The sequence below is a fragment of the Lagenorhynchus albirostris genome, chromosome 1, assembly GCF_949774975.1.
Source record: "Lagenorhynchus albirostris chromosome 1, mLagAlb1.1, whole genome shotgun sequence".
Lineage (NCBI taxonomy): Eukaryota > Metazoa > Chordata > Mammalia > Artiodactyla > Delphinidae > Lagenorhynchus > Lagenorhynchus albirostris.
The window spans coordinates 132,170,994-132,190,584 of record NC_083095.1 but is presented as its reverse complement, the minus strand read 5'-3'; the positions used below and the strand labels follow the sequence as shown (position 1 = coordinate 132,190,584).

General features: G+C 48.4%; 1 protein-coding gene across 1 annotated transcript; it reads right to left on the bottom strand.

The window, feature by feature from the left end:
- Positions 1 to 72: 72 nt before the first annotated feature.
- SCAMP5 (secretory carrier membrane protein 5) lies at positions 73 to 18,879 on the bottom strand. The gene is made up of 8 exons (XM_060154263.1): positions 18,808 to 18,879; positions 11,177 to 11,285; positions 7,970 to 8,024; positions 7,073 to 7,201; positions 4,718 to 4,874; positions 3,532 to 3,633; positions 2,982 to 3,099; positions 73 to 2,720 (listed from the first exon to the last, which is right to left on the bottom strand). Exons 3-8 carry the CDS (start codon positions 7,974 to 7,976, stop codon positions 2,526 to 2,528), a joined length of 708 nt encoding a protein of 235 aa, XP_060010246.1. The 5' UTR covers positions 7,977 to 8,024; positions 11,177 to 11,285; positions 18,808 to 18,879; the 3' UTR covers positions 73 to 2,525.
- Between the last annotated feature and the right edge of the window lie 712 nt (positions 18,880 to 19,591).

Here is a 19,591-nt window from a genome sequence, read left to right as displayed (position 1 = left end):
TATCCCCATTGCCTACAGCCCATGGTGAGGCTCCACACAGGCCCACATGAAGACACATGACACAGCAGGACACAGAGGGCCAAATGTTCCCCTTTATTATGGTTCATTCAGTTACCACTGACAGACACATTGGCCCAGGCAGGTCAACTGCCAGTTGGAGAATGGTCTGTGTCTCCCAGAAACAAGGAGGGGCAGGGGGCACCAGCAGAATGCAAAAGCAGGTGACTGGCTGGCCAAAGACCTGAGGATTTCCAGACTGACCTGGGCCTTCTTCCACCCGACCCTCAAGCCAGACCATCCAGCAGAGATGTATCTGTGCCCAGCCCCCACTTCTCATACTGGCTCCCTCCCCAGGAAAGTGCATAGTTGCCTGGAGATGCAGCATCCCAGGGCCTGGACAAGCTGGGCCACACACAGGTAGCAGGTCTTCCTAAGGGCAGAGCCAGGGCATGGCCATACAGGTCTGAGCCAGGAAAGAGAAAGGGCAGGTAGGACAGGAAATCGACTGGAGGTGGCATCCAACAGGTCAAGGATGCTGGGCTGGCAGCAGGCCTCCTGGAGTTACCAGAGAGACAAAGAGAAAGGGAGCCAGAGGTCTGGGAGGGGAGAAAGGAAACGGGAGGAAGAACCTAGACCTAGGGTCTCTTTTCAGGTACTAGGGCCTGTGACAACTGCTTTCTGCAGAGAAAGTGGTGGAGGAGAGAGCCAATCACATTCTGGCCCAAGCCTAAGGGACCATTAGGAAGATAACTTCCCAGAGGTCTTAGCTCCCCTTTTAGGAAAATGAAGTACCTGGCGCTCAAAGCTCAGGACGGCACCTGGAAATCCAGGTGTTGGGTTCTAAGCTGGAGCCGCCCAGAGTGGCCAGGCGGGGTTTGGTTTTTCAAGCTAAATAGCCCAGGTGGGAGGTGGGGGCAGTGAGTGAGAAATGGGCAGCTGCTCCTTGGGTGAGAACCCACTCCCCTCCAGGCCTCCGAGAGAGCCAGGGCCTCTACGAACAACATTCTCACAATGTCTGGCACACAACGGGCCTGCAGTCACTGGCCTGGAAAGGAAAGGGGTTGCTGACAGGGTGAGGAAGGGCCAAGAATCAAGTCTAGTAGGCAGAGGGAAGCAAGTAATCTTGATTTGAAAAAAAACAAGAGCCAGAGAATCGCCCCTCCCACCCGACCTAAACTGAAATCACATTCCAGCCATTGTGCTTCCACATAGGATTGGGCCTGTGCTTCTTCCTGGGCCTTGAGTTCAAGTGCCCAGAACTGCCCTATGACCAAGAGTGAGCTGGGGTGGGGGGGATGCATGATCCCCTCTCACAGGGCCCTGCCTGCCTTCTCCTCTGATCTTCCCTCCAGAACCAGCCCTCTGAGCCTATCCCTTCTATCAGACCCAAACAGAACAGCTATCGCTCCCAGGAATCCAGTGGTCATTCACAGACACGTAGCACCTGCCCAGTGGGCTTGGGCCAACCAAACGACACCCAGGGACCAGTAGTTATTTACATACCCTCTGCTCCAGCTGCACCTTTACACCTGAAAATTGCCTGGACACTACCTAGCTCTTCAGGGAAGGCAGTGGAATCTGCCCTTATGGATGGCAGATGCCACCTAGAACACAGTAGGGGTAGGGTAGGAGAATCAGGCCACAGCCGGGACATAGGCAGACGGGGCTCAACGGGGCTCTGGGAAGAGAAGGAGGGGAAGGCAAGGCAGGGAAGAGAGGAGCCTGCCTTGCATTTCCATCCCCTGGATTCAGGTACCCAGGTGGGCTCCGCATCTCCGGCTGTGGGCCCTCCCACATCAGGGCTAAGGCTCAGCTCCCCTGTCTGCTTCCTGGATCTGGGAAGGGGCTCAGTCTCAGGAGCAGATACAACTGGGACACTCAACCTTGGAGAAGACAAAGAAAAGCCACAGAGAGAAGAGAGAGACCCTGGGCAGGAGAAGGAACCACAGGAATCTGACAGCAGGAAGAAAGGAGGGGAGGAGGAGGTTGGGGGTGATGGCGGGGAGAGACCTGGATCAGAAGGAGCAGAAGAAGATCCTCTGCGGGTCTCCACTCTCCCCGCTACCATCCCCATGAGTTCTAAATACTGCTGCTCCCCAGTAAGACCAAAAGTGGAAACAGTTTCAGCTCATAACCCTTGGGAGGGGGCCAGGCTCTTCTGCTATGCCTCCCTCTGCCCCATGAAGGGTCCCTGGGCCAAGGTCAGAGGGGGCAGCCTGGTGGAGGGTGGGGGGCTGGTTTAGTTCTAAACATACATCTAGCACCACAACAACAGAGACCTTCACTGCACACTATTCACAAGGGGACACAGACACAGCTATCACCGCACGGGACAGCTCCACGTGAATCCAAGGGTGTGGGGGAGAGGATATACATATATATGTATATATATATATAACTCTGATTCTTTGTACAAAGTGGAGGAGGAGAAAAAGGGAAGGGGGAACCCTGCTTGGTCACCACAACGTGTGGCTTGAGCCCCCGTTCCACCGGCCCCCAGCCAGCTTCTGGGAGGCTTGGCTCGTTCACATCTCATTGGAGTATGTGTAGTTGGGGGTGGCAGAATACTGAGTCTGCGGCTGATTCATGGCACCCTGCGCTGCCCCCATGGCTGCATTCTGGGCCGCCTGCTGCACGTGCGGGTTCTTCCATGCCCCCGTGGTCCACTCCTCCTGAGCTTTGCTGAAACTCCCCCCGCTGCCCCGATAGAATTTATGAACCTGTAGAATGAGGAGCACAAGGAAGGGTTAATCAAAGGGAAGAGGCAACCTATCCAGAAAAGACATGGGAGCCAGAGAAAAGTCACCGTAAAAGCCAGTCCTCCCACCCATGCCCTGTGCACTGGGAGCAAAGTCCACCAAGCCATTCCAGAGTGAGTCCCTTGGAAGACCCCTGGGTCCTCTTGTAACTTGGGAGAAGGGTTGTTACAGAGCACAGTCCCTTCCCAACACCACCCTCTAACCCTTGAGGTGACCACATACCATGCTGAGGGCAATGAAGGAAAAGACAGCCATGACCGTGAACATGACAGTGGGAATGAGCATCACCACCGCTGAGCCAACGTTCGTTCCGAAGAAGGAAATGGTAGCGATCCAGCCGCTGCAGAAATAGGCCAGCTGTGGGGCTGCCTTGCATGGTGAGGGGTACCCAGGAGCCACCCCACTAGAGTAAGGGACCATCTCATTGTCACAGGGAGAGACGATATCATTGGATGCAAAGGGCCTGTGTCAGTGGTTCAGAAAGAACCCTTGGCTCAGGAAACAAGCTCCTCAGACATAAGGCTTCCTTCCCTCAGTTTAATCTCATGACGCTTGATACCCCTCAGCACTCCTAAAAACCACTGCAAGGTCCTCATTCCCCTCTGATGCTATGGCTCTGTCTACTATAAACTATCCTGAATCCTTTCACACTTCCAACAACTCATGGTGTTCCCACAGGCTAGGCAGCTTAGCCCACAGAAGTAAGCAAAGGACACACCCCAGGTGCCACCCTGCTAGCCCTGGGTCAGTCCCAGACACCCCAGTCTCTTACCAGACACCCCAGCCTGGGATGCCCACAGCCTGGATGATGCTGATGACCAGCTGGGCCATGAAGGTGAAGAAGAATGCCATGAAGCTGAAGGAGCTGTCAGTCCTGCAACAGAGGAGATGGCTTCCATCACCTGGGTGGAGGGCCAGGGCTTCCCTGCCTTCAAGACTTCTAAGTCCTTCCAAGTTTAAGTGGGTACACAATAGACAGAAGACATTTAAAGGCCTTAGTTAAGAGGCCAAAATAGGACAGCGTTTACCCATGGACCTTTGCAAGTTTCCATGTGTTAGGCCTGTGTGTACAGCATTACATAGGGAGAGATCTCCTTATGAATGCACCACTCACTGGTACATGGATGGTTGGCCCCACTGGCACAGAAATAGATGGGACCATTGTGGCAGAAATAAACAAACCTATTGTCAAAGGGTTGGACAGCCCTACTGGCACCAAGACATCCAGGTACATGGATGGATGGTCCCATAAGATAGAAGGTGTCATTGGCACAAGAACAGACACATTACTGGCACCAAGATTATAGCCTAATTGGCACATACATGGATGGGCCCAATAGGCAAAGATATTTGAGATCACACTGGCACTGAGAGGGACACTCCATTGGCACAAAGATTGCAAATCCCACTTGACACAAGGCAGACACCCATTGGCACTAAGACAGCTAGCCCTACTGATACATGGGTGGGTAATCCCTTTGGCACAGAGTTGGATGCCCTCATTAGCACATAGTGTCAGTGGCACATGGATGGCTTGTTCCATTGGCACGGGGATAGATGGTCCACTTGGCGCCAAATCAGCTAGCCCCACGGGTACAGGGATGGACAGCTCCGTCAAGACAGGTGGCCCCATTGGCAAAACTTATCATGCAGCTAGCTGCCTGGGGAAGGGAAAACAAGAACAGGCCCGGTTTCTATGTTGCCCCCACCCAGGGGTAGAGTGAGGAAGGAAGGAACTAAGAGAAAGGTTCTAACTTCCAGCCCTCTCACCCCAGCCTAGAGCTCCCAGGAAGCCTAAATCCTACCTGGCAGTCTGAGCTGAGGGTAAACAAAGGGAAAGTGAGTTTGCAGGATGGCAAAAAAAAAAAAAAATTAAAATTAAAAATATGTAGAGAAGAGACAGTGGAGATGGGCAAAGAGACAGGGTTAGGAGCTGGAGTTCAGCACCCATCACTTACTTGAAGGCCTTGTAAATGGGCCGAAACCAGCAGACGTAGGAGCAGGGTGTGAAGAGGATGAGCCAGAGAAAGGCGAGGCCAAAGTTGGTAGCTCCCCCGCCTCCGATCAGCCACGCGAGACAGCCCACCAGGTTCACGGCCAGCGTTACGCTATTCACTGCAGACCCAGGAGCACATGCACACACAGAGACAGACACCAGACACACACACAGACACCAAGGCCCATGCAGAAATATATGAGCACCCAGACACACACACATCCCCCACAACTCAACACAGACCCACAGTCAAACACAGGCAAACAGCACAAGCACAGAAAGATGAAGACACATACAAACACACATGCAAACCGCATTTGTACAGATTCACACCCACAAGTCACATCAGTGAATACACACACACAGATACACAAGACACACGTATACATACACACACACAGGGAGTACAGACTGTGAGAAAGAAAACTGGGAGCTCAGACCAACCCTCTCCCACACCCGTTCCTGGGGATCTGAGAAATCCAGAGAACAAAGCGTCTCCAGATCAGGAACTCAGAGCCTCAGCCCAGCAAGCCCTGTTGAAGGGCCCCAAAGCCTCAGCCTGGGAGAAATGCTCTTCTCCTGATAAGAATTTCTCCTTATAAGAATGGCCTCAGCCCCTGGCCATCCCAGACCCACAGCAATCACCAAGCCCAAGGCACAGGAAACCCATCTTCCATCTTCTCTTGCAAGGTAGGGCATGAAAAGGGGAAAGTAAAAGGTAACATCTCTTTAAGCCATTGTACCATCCGCTCCACACTTAAATGGGGCAGGCAGCAGTGGCTGGGATCTGTCTTTCTTTAATCCATTTCTTAGACAATTATTATGCCACCTCCTCCAAGAAGCCTTCTTTCACTACTGCAGCCTTATTCATCTCCCATCCCTCTGACCTCCTGAAGACTTGGGCGCTCTCATGCTTCCCCAGGTACAAACCCCAGCCCACCAACCAAACTAGAAGCTCCCCGAGAGTGACACCCAGGCTCCCCCTCCTCTGTGCCCACATAATCTAGCTAAACCTTGGAATCACTGTATCCTTGAGTCACAGCCAGCAGGGACCTCAAGTCTCCTCATCTGATGCTGTCACTCACACACACCCAGGTCATCTGACATAAGGGTGCTCCTTTCCTCCAACATTAGACTGAGTCCATTTAAGGCCCCACAAAGACTTACTGAATAAATAAAGGAAGGCAGGCTTAATCTTGGCCTCAAACAGCCAGGTATCTATGGTCCTGGCTTCTGAATAGAACCCTGAAGCATCTCAAGGGTTATATACACTTCCTTGGGAACACAGCATCTGGCGGGCACCTAGTGAGGACTTAGGAAGATATTTATAGCCCTTAAATCCAGCTCCTGGATGAGATCTTCTCAGGGGCAGAGTTCCCAGAGCCCAGGGCCAGTGCTCCCCAAGTCTGGCCTGACAACGCTGTCACCTGTGAAGGTACACCCTTCTCAGGGCCCCTCACCATGAGGGTAAGCATTTCTTTCTGTGAGTTTCAGCTGTATTTCCTCCATCCCTGTTTATTGCCCCCAGATTTACTGGAAACTTGGTGTTCTCACTGATTTTATTTGCTCTTTACATAGAACAGACATTAAACTGCTTTTATATTGGTTTACATCTCTCTTCCCAGTCCCACCTCTCTCCAGCTCACTTGATCTAGTGCCCCGGCCATAATTATTCTACTGCCACAGACCATGAGAAATTGGGGCTTTTAAACTCTCAACCTCAAAATCTTAGAACATTAAAACTCTAGACTCAATGCAGAGCTACGTGGAACCACAGCGATCACTGAGACAATACCCTCTTTCCTATAAATGAGGAACCTGCCACTTGGGAAGTGGAGTGACCAGCCCAGCCTCCTCCCATATCTCCTAAATCCCAGCTGAATGTTCTTTTTGAGCAATTTTCCAGAGAAAGCAAGAAAAATGTGGCTTTGAGGGGAGGATTCCTCTCCAAATCCAGAATCCTGAGGCAGTCATCAGAGGTTCCCTGGAAAACTACTCCAGTGAAAAGGAGAAGGAGAGGAAGAAATGAGGAATTACACCGCAGACAGAGACCCCCCCACCCGGCTGCTCTGTGACTGGGAGATGGGGAGAGGCCTAGATGGGAGGTTGAGGGAAACTGAGGCCCAGCTGGGGAGTCGGCCCAGGAGAGGAGCCTGCAGGAGTCAGGCAGGGAAAGGCTTACTGGCCCACACAGATGCTGCAAGTGAGGCTGAAGGACACCGAGCCTGTGGGGACCCTGTCCCAATGCCCAGCACCCGCCAGCCTTCCCCCTCCCCCATTCCCCAGCTATGGCCCACCCCCATCCCACAGCACTCACGCATCCAGAGGTAGTAGAGGCGCTTGGTCATGCTGAGATGCTGAGGAGGGATATCCGCCTCAAAGTCTTGGTAGAAACATGGCTTCAGTGGGATGAATTTGGGCAATGGTGGGAAGTTGTTCACTTTCTCTGTGGGCGAGGCACATCATATGGTATCACCCTGAATGTTCCCCTCCCTGATGATCCAATATGATCACTCTTTCCCTGGCCTGGGCTGCCCTCTTGGCCCCTGTGGGCACAGACCACTTTGCTATCCCCACCCAGCTATCCCCACTGCCTCAGGTCTCCCAAAGTAGCCCTGAGGCAGTGTCACTGTCTCTCAGAAGAATAAAAACAATAAACACTGTCCATCAGGGGTGCAGCACCCTCTTCAGTGGGGGACCACTTCCGGGTAGAGGAAGCAGCATGGTGAGTCTGGGTACGTGGGTTCTATCTAGCCTCCACTCCAACACTTATGCTCTTGGGTGAGTCACTACCCCTCTCCAGACCTCAGTTTATCCAGTGGGGTGGGGGTCAAACTCAATAGTCCCTACAGGTCCCTCCAGCTCTGAGCCTTTGGAAACCAGCCAACTCAGAAACCAGAATGAAAAGGTCTCAGAGTATTAGAGAGTAATGGTGACAGAGAGGATGGAGACTGAGACACCCATGCCACTTATCAGTCAGACAGACGGTAGGACCAGAGCATCAGGATGTGCTACCCCTGGTCCCCAGGGTCAGAGGTCTGACAGAGGGCTAGACAGTGAGGGTCTTGGATAAATAGGCCTCAGTGGGGAACCAGGGGCAATCCAGGGGCAAGAGGACAGAAAGAACCTGACCTTCAAAAACTAGGGGGCGTAAAGGGACCCCTACCCTACGTTCACCGTTACATCCTACCCAAGTGGCCCACCCTCTCCTTACCTGACATGATGGCACCAGCCGGCCCAGCGGCCTGTCCACTCCTCTTTGTCCTGAACTGGAAGGAAAAAGAGCCAGAGAAGGTTGAACATCATGGCTCACCCAACCTAGTCCTTCTCTTAGTCCCAGCCAGGCTGGAAACTCCCTGGAGCAGGACTCATCTCACATTTCCATGGTGGAATGAACCGGAAGCAGCTCCCACCTCACAGAGCAGCAACAAAGACCCAATGCAGCCAAAAATAAATAAATAAATAAATAGATAAATAAATAAATAAAATCTGTCAAAAAATTAAAAAAAAAAATACTGATATGGAAAGAACTCCACAATTACAAGTAGTTGAAAAAATGCAAGACATAGAATAGTTTATGCTACCTTTCATATTGAAAAAAAGAAAAAAAAGGAGGGGAGAGGAGAATAAAAATATATTTTGCTTTTATCCCCAGAATCCTACTTCTAGTTATTTACCCACAAGTAAGAAACAACAAATACATGTTATTCAACATGACACTATTTTACAATAGCAAAATGTTAGAAACAACCTAAATGCAACTGTTTGAATAGACTATGGTACATTAGTCAATGGAGTAATATATAGATGTAAAAAAGAATGAAGATGATCTCTATGAACTGCTATGGAATGATTTCCAGGATATACTGTTAAGTAAAAAAAAGCGGGGAATTCCCTGGTGGTCCAGTGGTTAGGACTTGGCACTCTCACTCACAGGGCTGGGTTTGATCCTTGGTCCGTGAACTAAGAACCCACAAGCCTTGAAATGCTGCCAAAAACAGAAACAAACAAAAAAGAAATTGGAGAGAACCATTAAAATTGAAATAAACAAAACCAAATGAAGCTATCTATACTGTGAATTGATAACACAATCACACAGGAAAAAGAATTGGCCAAGTGACTTCATCTCAGTACTCTGTGTTCTCTTAGAGGGATATATCTCAAGAGCAAAAACAACTGGAAAGAAATCTGAAATCTTAGCGGGTTTACTGTTACTGTTGGTACTAGTGTGATGATTCTGAAACTCTGTCATGTGAACTGTAGCAGACAGCATATGAGAGAATGTGTTCATGTTGTTGGAACCTGGGTTCTCAGTGTTAGGTATGGAGACAGAATATGGAATATAGGAAGGTAAGACAGAGTCCTGTGATGTTGGATTTGAATTGGAGGCATCAATATGAACTCATGACTTTAAAAATATGTGGCTGGTCCCAAGCCAGGACAAGGAAATACAACGTTAGCCTAAAACATCTTGTGGTGCCAGAAGCAAGAAGGAATTCAACTAATTGGTGTCAAGAGGACACCAGCTTGAAGGAGCTACCAACAGCCAAATTTGGGAGAATTAAGAGCATCAAAAATAATGACAGTAATATAACATTATTAAAAAATAATCCATGAGTCCAAAGTGACACTCTTATTTTTAAAAAGAAGAGGGAGGAAGGAAGAAAGCAAGCTATTCTTTTCAGAAGAATGCTAGCACTAAGTGTAGGAGTGACAGAATTAGAAAATCTCCTAATTTTGCAATCATGAATGTAATAGCTGATTCAGACAAGGATCCTCAGTGGCTGCTAAATCTTTCACTGGATGAAAGATTGTTGGGGAATTCCCTGGTGGTCTAGTGCAGCGGTCCCTGACCTTTCTGGCACCAGGGACCAGTTTCGCGGAAGACAATTTTCCATGCACGGTGCAGGGGTGGGGGGGTGGGGGTGGTTCAGGCGGTAATGCAAGCGATGGGGAGTGGCAGATGAATCTTCGCTCTCTCACTGTGCGGCCCGGCTCCTAACAGGCCTTGGCTTGCAGACTGATGGGGGAGGGGGGTTGGGGACCCCTGGTCTAGTGGATAAGACTCTGCACTCCCAGTGCAGGGGACCCAGGTTCGATCCCTGGTCAGGGAACTAGATCCCACATGCATGCCGCAACTAAGAGTTCACATGTCACAACTAAAGAGCCCAAGCACTGCAACTAAAGATTCTGTGTGCCGCAACTAAGACCTGGTGCAGCCAAATAAATAAATAAAATATTAAAAAAAAAAAAGCTACATGGCAACAAAAACTGATGTGTCAACCTTGACTGAATCCCGGTTCAAGAGGGAAACACTGGGATATCAGAGGAAACTTGAATATAGACTCTAGATAATATTATTATGTCTATGTTACATTTCTTGGGTGTGATAATGGTATTGAGGTTATGTAGGAAAATGTCCTTTTTCTTAGGAAATATGTGCTCAAGTGCTTAGGGATAAAGTATCGTGATATCTCAAACTTGCTTCAAATAGTTCAGAAAAATAAGAAATAATGAATGGATAGATATAGACAGAATCAAAGCAAATGTGGCAAATGCTAACAATTGGTGAATCTGAGTGAAGTTATATGAGTGTCCCTTGTATTCTTTCAACTTTAAAGTTTTCAAAATAAAAAGCTGGAGAAAAAATATGAGTAATGTCAGTAATGGATCATAACACACTGAAAAGAATGCATAAGTGAACTATAATACACAAAAGAAAGGGAGGCGGGAAAGAAAAGTTCTAATATAGAAGGAATGACATAATTTTTTAAATCATTATTTTGCAACCCCTATGTCAGAACTGATACAGGGAAGGATTATCAATGGCTGCTTAAACCACTGGGTGGAAGGTGGTTAGGGAAGAGGGGAGTCACACAGTCTGTCACCCCCCCAGATTATTTATTCATCACAAGAGAGAAAAGGTACTTCTATAATGAGAGGATCTGGCAGACCAAGTGACCAAACTTAGCATTTCTGATAATGGGACAAAAGGACATTATGTGCCTCATGATGTGATACACACAGAAGGACATAAGATCATCAATGCAGTATTATTGCCAAAATCTTTAATCTGAAAATAATTATTAAGAAAAAGAATCTGACAAATCCAGACTGTGGGAAATTCTCCAAGATAAACGTTAATGTCGTGAAAGATAAAAATTGGTAAAGGGACTCATCTAAATTAAAGGAGACTAAAGAGACATGCAACCAACTGCAATGACTGGTCCTGGATTTTTAAATCACAGCTATAAAGGACATTTTTAGGACAAGTAGAGAAATTTGAATATAGACTGAACAGTAGATATCATTGTTCAATGTTAAATTTCTTAGGTGTTGTGGTTACATAGGAGAATACCTTTGTTCTTAGGAGATAACATGCTGACATATTTAGGAATACAGTGTCTTGTCTGCTACTTACTTTCAAATGGTTCTGCAAAAAAATAAGATAGGGAATTCCCTGGTGGTCCAGTGGTTAGGACTCGGCGCTTTCACTGCTGTGGGCCCAGGTTCAATCCCTGGTCGGGGAGCTAAGATCCCTCAAGCCACGCGGCACAGCCAAAAAAAAAAAAAAAAAATCAGAGATATTGATAGACAAAGCAAATGTCACAAAATGTTAACAGCTGCTGAATCTAGGTGAAGTACCCTAGTACAGGCATTCATTGCACTGTTCTTTAAACTTTTTGTAGCTTTGAAATTTTTCAAAATAAAAAGTTGGGGAAATAGACATACAGATGGCCAACGGGTATCAATACATGAAAAGATGCGCAACATCACTAATCATCAGGGAAATGCAAATCAAAAGCACAATGAGATATCAACTCACACATGTCAGAATGGCTGTTATAAGAAGGATGAGATACCAAAGGTTGGTGAATGAAATCTTGCCGTTTGTGACAACATGAATGGACCTTGAGAGCATTATGCTAAGTGAAATAAGTCAGACAAGGAAAGACAAATACTGTATGACCTCACTTATTTGTGGAATCTAAAACAAAAAAAAATTTTAAAAAGCAAACAAACAAAAAACCAAGCTCATCCACAGAGAAGAGATTGATGGTTTCCAGAGGCGGGGGCTGAGGGGTGAGTGAAATGGGTGAAGGGGGTCAAAAGGTACAGACTTCCAGTTGTAAATAAATAAATCACAGGGATGTAAGGTACAGCATGGTGACTACAGCTAATAACACTGTACTGCATATTTGAAAGTTGCTAAGAGAGTAAATCTTAAAAGTTCTCATTACAAGGAAAAGAAATTCTGTAACTATGTGTGGCAGTGGATGTTAACTAGCCTTATTGTGGTGATCATTTCACAATATATACAAATATTATGTTGTATAAATATCATTATGTTGTACACTTGAAAGTAATGTATGTCAATTATACTTCATAAAAATAAATAAAGGGACCTGGTGGCACAGTGGATAAGACTTGGCGCTCCCAACGCAGGGGGCCTGGGTTCAATCCCTGGTCGGGGAACTAGATCCCACATGCATGCTGCAACTAAGAGTTTGCATGCCACAACTAAGAAGCCTGGAGCTATAACTAAGGAGCCCACCTGCAGTAACTAAGGAGCCCATGTGCTGCAACTAAGGAGCTGGCGAGCCGCAGCTAAGACCTGGTGCTACCAAATAAATAAATATTTAAAAAAATAATAAAATAAAATTTTAAAAATAAATAAATAAATACTTTTAAGTCAGGAGGGGGATATACACAGTTGCATTTGGCAATATATACACAAAGAATCTCTAGTAGGACATCAAGAAAAAAATAATTGTGGTTCCTGGGGGCCAGAGGAACTGAATACATGTGGAGTAGGGGAGTAGGTGGGAGGAAATTTTTACTATGTATCTTTATACCATCAAATCCAAGACACCATCAATTTTAAGATAGATCATTATCTTATTGAACAAAAGAAAGAAAAAAAATGCCACCAACTTATAATGATAAGATGCCAAAATTTTAAAGACACAGACATTAAAATGTTTTCGGAAATATCAAAATGTTCATCTTAGAATTGATGAAATTTAGGACATCTTTTTGAATTATGAATCAGGTAAATGTATAACCTGTTTTAAAAAAAAAAAGTCAGGCAGAAGAGGATGAGCTGGCAAAGAATGAGTAGGAGCAGCTGATGAGGCAGGAGGAAAACCAGGAGAGTGTGAAGTCTCCAAAGCCAGGAGTAGAGAGTGGACAAATATGACAGATGCCACTGAGAGGTCCAGCATGGAAAGGGCTGGACTGAAAAATGTTCAGTACACGCAACAGCAAGTCACCTCTGACCCCAACAAGAACTACTTTGGTGGTCGTGGCAGCTGGGAGTTGGGGGGAGGGGTGGGAGTGGGTAGTAGCAGCCAAATTACATAGTTGAGCACATAAGCTGAGAGCAGGTGTAGATAGCACGTTGAAGAAGCCTGCCTTGGAAGAGAACAGAGACAGGGTACTACCTGGGTGGGCTATGGGGTCCAGGGAGGACTATGTCTGAGGGTTGTTTGTTTAGGATGTTAATAAGCTAGAGATGTGAAAGATCCAGGGAAGAGTTGCAATTACAATAGAGACAGAGGTTAATTAATGGAGCAAACCCCTGAAAGGGGGAGAAGCATGAGGTCCAGTGCAAAGAGGTGGGACAAGCCTCAATCCTAATAGGTGGGAAGGAGAACATGACGCAAGCAGATGGGGGAGGTTTGAGGCCTTGGAAAGGACAGTGCACATCCCACATATCTGCTTCAATTTTCTCTGTAATAGGGGAGACACGTTTGAGTTGAAAGTGAGGTGGTAAGCGTAGAGGATGCAGCTAAATCAAGGGGCAATTACACCACAGCCTGAGAAGTGCTCCAGGAAAGCAAGTACACAAAGCTGTGGGAACACAGAGGAGCACCTCCCTGGTCCATCCTGGAAAAGCCAGGGAGGGCTTTATAGAGGAAGCGGTATCAGAGCTGAATCCTGGAGGATGAATAAGAGTTGGCCAGGAAAGGAAAGAACCAGGAAAGCACATGCAAAGGGAAGGTCAGGAGAGTAACAGCACGGCGAATTCAAGGAACAGAAAGTAGAGCACACACAGATAAAGTCCAAAGTGGAAGGAAGGAAGAAAAGGAAACAATAGGGTTGAAAGGTGGGAGGGGCCAGTCATCCTGGCCTTGAAGGCCATAAGCAGGATTTGAGCTTTATCCTGAGACTTGCGAGCCACTGAAGATTTCTGTTCTTCCTCTTCTCCTTTTAAAAAATATAACCTCAGAGTTTCTTTTTTAATAAAATGAAATTATGTTGCTTTTTAGTAACATGTATAAAAATATCTGCAAGTTAAAAAAAAAAATCAAAGTGCATAAAGTAGAAAATACAAGTTCTTCCAAAATCCACCTTCTCAGTGGTCACCCCTTTAACAGTCCGACCTTTAGGCTTTTGGTTTTTATGTATACATAAGCATATATGACAAAAGTGAGATCATTTTATACACGCTCTTTTATAACCTGTTTTTTTCCACTCAATATCATGAAAATGTTTAATGTCAATGAATACAGGTTATCTCAACCTTTTTAATGACTGGTCAACCAGGTCAACAACGTCCGTGGCCACAGAGTGGTCCGGTGTGACATGGGCTGATTTGGCAATTAGGAGGTCACAGCTTCAGGAAGTGGTGGGGTAGAGGCCAGCTGCCCAGAAATGAGGGAACATGAGGAGAGGAAGAAAAGGCCGACTAATCTTTCAAAAAACTCAGCTGAGGGACACCCCTGGCGGTCCAGTGGTTAAGACTGCACCTTCCAATGCAGGGGATGTGGGTCTGATCCCTGGTCGGGGAGCTAAGATCCCACATGCCTCACAGCCAAAAAACCAAAACTTAAAAAAAAACAGAAGCAATATTGTAATGAATTAAATAAAGACCTAAAAAAAAAATTTTTTAATCAAAAAACTCAGCTGAGACTTTAATATAACATACAGGATATTAGTGTCAACAAAGAAACACCATAAAGGATTAATAGTAGCGATCTCTTGATAGTGACATTACAAGTTATTTGTTGTCTTTCTTTTATCTTTATTTTCTAAAATTTCTGCAACAGTCATATATCACTTTTCTAGCGAGACAAAGCCATAGGTTTAAAACAGCAGCAGCTAGGAGGAAGACATACAGTTAGAAAGGATTTTCCAGATAGGAGACTTGAGCATATATATAAGCCGGGAGGAAGGTATTATTAAGGAAAACGGTGGAGAGGCTGAAGATACAGTAGAGGGGGAAAGAGCTGACAGACACTGGTATCTAAGGAGATACGTAGGGTCAGCACCCATAGCACAGAGCGGGTATGTTAGATGAGGAGCCCTCCTTCTACTGGGATTCAAGAAGTGGAGAAACATAAGTGTGGTTCCAACTCCTACATACAACCCCCCCAAACTAACCCTCTCCATGAGTAAAGGGCTTTGGGATAATAGTCCAAGTTTGGAATACTCCTCCCATAGAATAGAATGGAGAGCTGATGGGAAGAGGAAAGGGGTTTCTAGAAGTGATGGAGGGACAGCTGAGGCTGGAGACCCTCCACGGAAGCAGAACCAGACTGCCCTGGTATGTGATGGCCACCAGAAGCTTTCCACATTCTGAGTGTAGAATCCAGATTTGGGGGATCTGCTGCTGGGGTGGGACACACAGGCAAAGTGGCATGGTCATTGAAGGTATGAGCCAGAGGATGGTTAAAATCCTGGACCATGGAGTCCAGGAAGGACACAGAAGGTGTCATGCTCATGAGATAGAGAAAATGGAGGTGTCAGAGAACTTGAGGTCTCCTTGAGGTCCCAAAGTAGGTAAAGCAGAATTTGGACTGTGGTCAGAGAATGATACTGGAGTTTAAGATTTTGGAGGTGGCCACATGCCAATGATGACCAGACTCAGGTGTAGCTAGTAGAAAGGGTGGCCAAAGGAGGCACTGCCCTCCATGTGACAATGGGATGTGGAAAGGGAGACTGTGGTCCAGCACTAATGTCCTCCAGGGAAACAAAGAAGAGAGGCAGGGGGAGAGTGGGCAATAACTAGATTGTAAGAGCCTCAAGGAAGGAGGCTCTAACCCTGGCTCCAATCTGACCCCCGTCTGGTCCCAGGCTGTCTCCCAAAGGTGTGCCCATGGTTACAGAGAAGTCAGTGTAGCAAAGTATGGATGGTGGGAAAGCCAGCACTCAGGGCCAGAGCACAGAGCAAGGCTGCCTTGTTTGTACATGGTTAGCCCAGAGAGAATTTAGGCTTGGGAGGGCTACAGGAGGCTGAGGTCACAAAAATGGAAGGTTCCAGGCTCTCTGCTCTTTATACTTGTGTTGGGGGAGAGGGGAGCAGCAATGACTGGCCTCTGCAAACCAAAGTTCTTAAACTGAAAAATGGGAGAAGTAGCAATTTAGTCCTCAACTGAGAGTCTTTCATAACGCTGGGAGGCATTGGGGGTGTTACATATCCCCCCAGAGATGTAGGCCTAAGGAAGCACCTCCTTAGTTATCAATAAGACAGCAAATACTAACTGAATTTTGTTCAAAAAAAACAGTCTATAATTTATTCCATTTCTAACTGTGAAGTTGGGAGGACAGAAGGTCCCACAGTAAAGAGAGTAAGGTCCATGGCAGAGAGAAGGGAGTCAAGCCTGGCCTCAGATCAGGATAGGGACCTGGGCTTAGTTCCAGGACTCCCTACTCACCAGCCCTCCCTCCTCCCCATCCTTCTATGCCAAGGATGGGATGAGCCTCCATCCTTGGCATAGAAATGGTCATTTTCTTGCTGTCTGCCCAGAGCCTATCTGCTAAGATGGAAGTTTTCCCCTCTTGCTCTACCTCTGGTCTCCTTATCCCACACCCAATCCCATATCTCCAGCCCTGATGTCCCCAAACTATGAATATTCCTCAGAGAACAATACACTCCTAGCATTGCTATCACCATCCTATGATGACTCTTCAGTAGCCCCTACTGATCCTGTGCTTGGCAATCAAAACCTTGTGTCAATCAGCTACAAACCTCCAACCCACCACCTTTTGCTTCTCTACCACAGGCTGACCTGCTTCCCACACAACCCAGCTTCATGCAGATCATATCAAGCCATCCCGTCTGCTTCCATTGACCCTAAACCAGAGCCCCATCAGCGCCTCTGAGTCCTTCTATTTTTCTCACATCCCACCTCTTCTGGGAAGCCCTTCCAGATATCCCTGCTGTGCCTCCCACTGCTTAAATTCTGAACCAGTTATTGGGCACCAAGTGCTCACTCATTCTCATCCAATCTCTTCCTTGTTCCGTCATGGATGGGGCTTCCAGGAGGGACCCAGCACAGGGCAGGGCACAGAGAATGGTCAATCATGTTCTTCCTTAAGCCTTGGACACCCTCCTGGGGTAGGAGTGGAGCAACTGATGCCCTCCCCAAGTCAGGCTAAGCCCACAGCTTCCGTGAACCCTGCTGTACCACACTTCCTCCAGGAGACCTTCAGAGACTCCGGGCTGTCAGCAAGGAAGGAAGTGCAGCCTGTAGAGGAACTGCTGTGGGGAGGGGGCAGGGACAGGGAGAGGAAGGCAGAGGGAGGGGGGAGAAAAGGAAAAGGAAGAGGTAGAAGAACTGAGAAGGACGCTCTAAACTAGAACAAGCAGCTTCCTCAAGGGAGGTCGGTACTTAGTCCTATTATTTCATCCCTAGAGAAGGGTGCTGGCAAAGAGATACCCAGAGAGAGGAATCAATTTGTTAAGAGGTGGCCAGCCAGCCCACCAGAGAAAGGGTTAAAGAAACAGGAACAGAGCCCAAGGCCCCTAACCAGAGCTCCCCTCCCAGGACACTGCTAACTCTCCATGGGTTTGCTAGACCTAAGAAGACCCTCTTTCTGTGGCCCATGACCAGTCAATCCTCTCTCAGCAACTCAGGCTCATCAAACCCAGATCAAATCTCAACTAGCACGATCTGTGCAGCCCCAGACAAAATCTCTCTGCCAGTCATGCCCCTGCAAGAAAAATTTCCCTGTCTCAGAGGCCTGCCCCTTGGAGGCAGAACAGTTAGGGCACAGGCTGCAAAATTCTCCAGACTTCTCCACCCCATGCGCACAGTCACATGGCTGGACTCACAGGCCAGGCTCCCCAACAGCTATGCTTAATTCCCACCTCTATGCCTTTGCCCAGACTATTCCCCGAAAATGCCCTCTGTTACCTCTCCTCTCATCCCAATCTCACTGCCTCCAAGAAGCCTCCTATTCACTGCCTCTTGCCTCCCTTTCTCCTTGTGCTCCTAGTGTCCACGGGAAAGTCTGCCCAGCCCTCCCTCAACTTCTTATCCTGGAGCTGGGGCATTGCCGGTTTGAACTGCCTGAGATAGTGTATTCTCAGTCCAGACTATACTTGGTTTTTCCAACCTTTGGATCACGAGCTCCCAGAGGCAGGGGCAGAGACGGGTTCCCAAACATCTCACCCCAATCCTCGTGACTGACTCCTGTCAGCGTTGGAATGAGCTTCTTCTGGCGCCCCCAACACACCACCCCAAAGCCCTGGCGGCCCACAGGCTTAAGCCAATGCACCCATCCCATGAAACACTGAGGCGGTTCAGACGAGCTGTCCAAAGGTCTGCCGTCTCGCTTAGGCGGAGTCTGGGAGGTGGGGAGTACAACCTGCACCCACCTGCAGGCGCCTCTTGTGAGGAAGGACCCAAAGGAGGCCACAGTCACCCCGCCTCCAGACGCCCCCATCCCAGGCCGCGTGCGCCGTCCCCAGGAGGAGGAGGAGGCCTGTTTCCAGGGAACGCCAGGTGGGGCTGAGGGGGTATGGAGGGCCCAAGGCCCAGGCTCCAGAATCCAGGAGTCTGACGTCATCCAAGACTGGGATCCTTCTGTGGGAGCCGGGAATGGGGATGGCGGGGGTTGGGGGGGTCTGGGGCACCCGAGATTCTCTTCCCCCGCCCCAACAGGGAAGGTCACCTCGACTCTGCGCCTCTCCAGCTCGACCTGCCCCCGGCATCCAAAGGTGAAGCGTAGGGTGTACAAAGCTGGAGATGGGGTGACCCCCTCTCGCCCTGCGCCCAACTTCCCTCCAAAGCCCTTTTCTGGCCCTTTAGGCCCGGGACTCACCCGCTGCTGTCGCTCGGCTGCGGAAAGGCCGCCGCGCTGCGCTGCTATGCACCCAACGATGCGGCGCGGAGCCGGCCGCGAGCGGCTCCGGGTCTGGGGACTGGGTGCGCGAGCGTGCGCGCGCCTCGGGGCCAGTTCCTCGCGCGCCCGCGCCGGCCTGCCTGCAGCAGCCACTCTCGCGAGATTCCCGAGCTTCCTCTAGGGCCGCTCCTCCTGAACTCGCGAGAAGGAAGGCCTGGCCATCCCCTCACCTTACAGGAGCTGTCCGAGGTGCTGAGTTCCAGGGACAGGGCCAGATCAGGTGGTCGGCAGGCACGGGGACAAGAGCAAAGCGAGAACGTCGAGGAAGAGACCCAGAAATGGGAGTCTGGTACCAACAATCAGAGCCTCAGCTTCCAAATCTGTAAACTGGGGAAAATAACCTCCCATGCCAGTCCCAGGAGCCACTGGGACGTACCAGAAAGTAAGAATGAGAAGGAAATTTGTGAGCAGGAGCGTGATGACTGGTGAAAGCCCTTCAGATCCACAGACCCAAAGTGACAGAGAGGGGATGGAGGATGGAAGATCAGAGATGAAACATAAAGAGACAAAAACGAGACATAGACAAGGACACACAAATCCAAAAAAGATAGACATAGAAAGACAAGAGAGGAGAGCCATGAGCATAGAGACATAGAAACACGAAGAGACAGAGACATGGAGAGATCAAGATTTGGAGAGGGGGAAAAAAAGACAAAGAAAGATAGAGGGGAGAGAGCATGAGGAAGTGAGAAAGAGATAAGAA